The 1,987-nt window shown below is 35.3% G+C and overlaps 1 protein-coding gene across 1 annotated transcript; it reads right to left on the reverse strand.

The window, feature by feature from the left end:
* Nucleotides 1-1,219: 1,219 nt before the first annotated feature.
* LOC137615013 (uncharacterized) lies at nucleotides 1,220-1,540 on the reverse strand. The gene has a single exon (XM_068344646.1). The coding sequence runs from the start codon at nucleotides 1,538-1,540 to the stop codon at nucleotides 1,220-1,222; it is 321 nt and encodes a 106-aa protein (XP_068200747.1).
* Between the last annotated feature and the right edge of the window lie 447 nt (nucleotides 1,541-1,987).

A 1,987-nucleotide genomic window follows, 5' to 3' on the forward strand; every position in this document is an offset into this window, starting at 1 on the left:
TTAAATGTCCCGTCACAATACCACATATCTGATGTAACTAAGTGTACCAACCAAATTTTGCGACCGAATACTATAATTCTTTCCTCCCCGGGACTGCTGTCACTCAGTAAGAATTCTTCATTCTCTCCATCTGCTACTTCGTAAACTTGAGAACTACTTGGTATCGTTAATTCCATTAGGCTTAAAGGGGTAGGTGGAGCAGCAGAGATCTCTTTACGCTTTCATCTAACTAAATACCAATTTGAAGGCTAAAATATCCTGAATGTAATAATAAATAGGTAATCACAGCCTCATTATCATTGTCCAAGTACACAAGAAAGCTGAATACCAATTTGGAGGCTAGACTATCCTGAATGTAATAATAAACAGGTAATCACAGCCTCATTATCATTGTCCAAGTACACAAGAAAGCTGAATACCAATTTTTCGGCTAAACTATCCTGAATGTAATAATAAACAAGAAAAAACAAGTCTTGCATAGCATCGAGTTGGCTGGCATCGAGTATACCCAACCCGTATTTGAGGCATAGTTGCATGCTAGAAGAGATTGGCATGCGGAGGTATACAAGATAAGGTATACGAGCAGTCAGGTCAAAAGTGAGAGTGAAAAAGATAGCCACTATTTATTACAAAGGGGAGAAGGTAAACAAGAACTTAAAGGAGAATACTTTTTTTTTTCTTTACAGAGAAGTAAACGCAAAGAGATAGGTTAAAGATTAAGCAAGTTATGAAATAAGAAATACTATACCCTTGTGGTAGGCCTAGATGTGTAAGAATACTACCACTGTACAGTACATCCTGCTGCTGCCTTGTAGTCTTGCTTTGTAGCAAAATGCTAGGCCCACTGTCAATAACTATGGAAACTGCTGTCTTGCGGTTGGACCATTATGTCAAAGGCTATGCCCACCTTCAGTAACCGTGGTTGATGACTCTTAAGGCATACGATTGTAAAAACAATCTGCCAAATTTATCGATCCCTGATGCGATCTTCTTCTTCGGCTTATTCCCATTTCTATATGAGGTCGCCATTTCGAATGAGCCTTTTCCATCTATTTCTGTCGTGCGCCTCTGCTTCACCAATTCCCTTCTCCCTCCAGTCCTCCCCTACACAGTCACTCCATCTCCTTTTTGGTCTTCCCGTTCTTTTTCTACCTTGAACTTCAATTTCCATGGCATACTTGCCCACATGATCCTCTTCCCTCCTCAGTAGACGTTCATACTATCTTAATCTTCCTTTTTGCACTTTCTTTGATATTGCCAAAACCTTTCTTGATCGTCTGATGTAGTCATTCCTAATTCTCTCCTTTCTTGTCATTCCAAACATCCATCTAAACATTCTCATCTCGGCTACATCTCTGTTCTTTTCATCAGTTTTCCTTAGGCTTGCTGTCTTTTTATCATAGATCATTGCTGTTCTTGGGATCGTCTTGTGGAATTTTCCTTTAAGTCTTGGTGACACTCTCTTGTCACAAAGGACTACAGAGGCAGCTCTCCAGTTGCTCCACCCTGCCTGTATAAGGTGTTTTAATTCTTCTTCCATACTTCCACCAGCACTAATTATGGATCCCAGGTACTCAAACCTATCAGCTATATTTTTTATCCACCCAATCTAATACTTCCTCTTCCGTCGCCGATATAGATAATAGTGAAACTAACATTTTCTTTACAATACATTATTCTCTGGGACGCATGATAAATCCACGAAAAATTACTTAAAATATTGACATTCCATGCTCCTGAGATATTTCTCATTTGTTTGTTTATATTCTACGGGTTGCTTATATATATATATATATATATATATATATATATATATATATATATATATATATATATATATATATATATATATATATATATATGCATATATATATATATATATATATATATATATATATATATATATATATGCATATATATATATATATATATATATATATATATATATATATATATATATATATATATATATATATATATATATATA

The sequence above is a fragment of the Palaemon carinicauda genome, chromosome 21 (genome assembly GCF_036898095.1).
Source record: "Palaemon carinicauda isolate YSFRI2023 chromosome 21, ASM3689809v2, whole genome shotgun sequence".
Lineage (NCBI taxonomy): Eukaryota > Metazoa > Arthropoda > Malacostraca > Decapoda > Palaemonidae > Palaemon > Palaemon carinicauda.

What these genes read in the sequence shown, in the direction of transcription:
- LOC137615013 (XM_068344646.1), bottom strand. Translation starts at nt 1,540, where the DNA reads ATGGAAGAAGAATTAAAACACCTTATACAGGCAGGGTGGAGCAACTGG.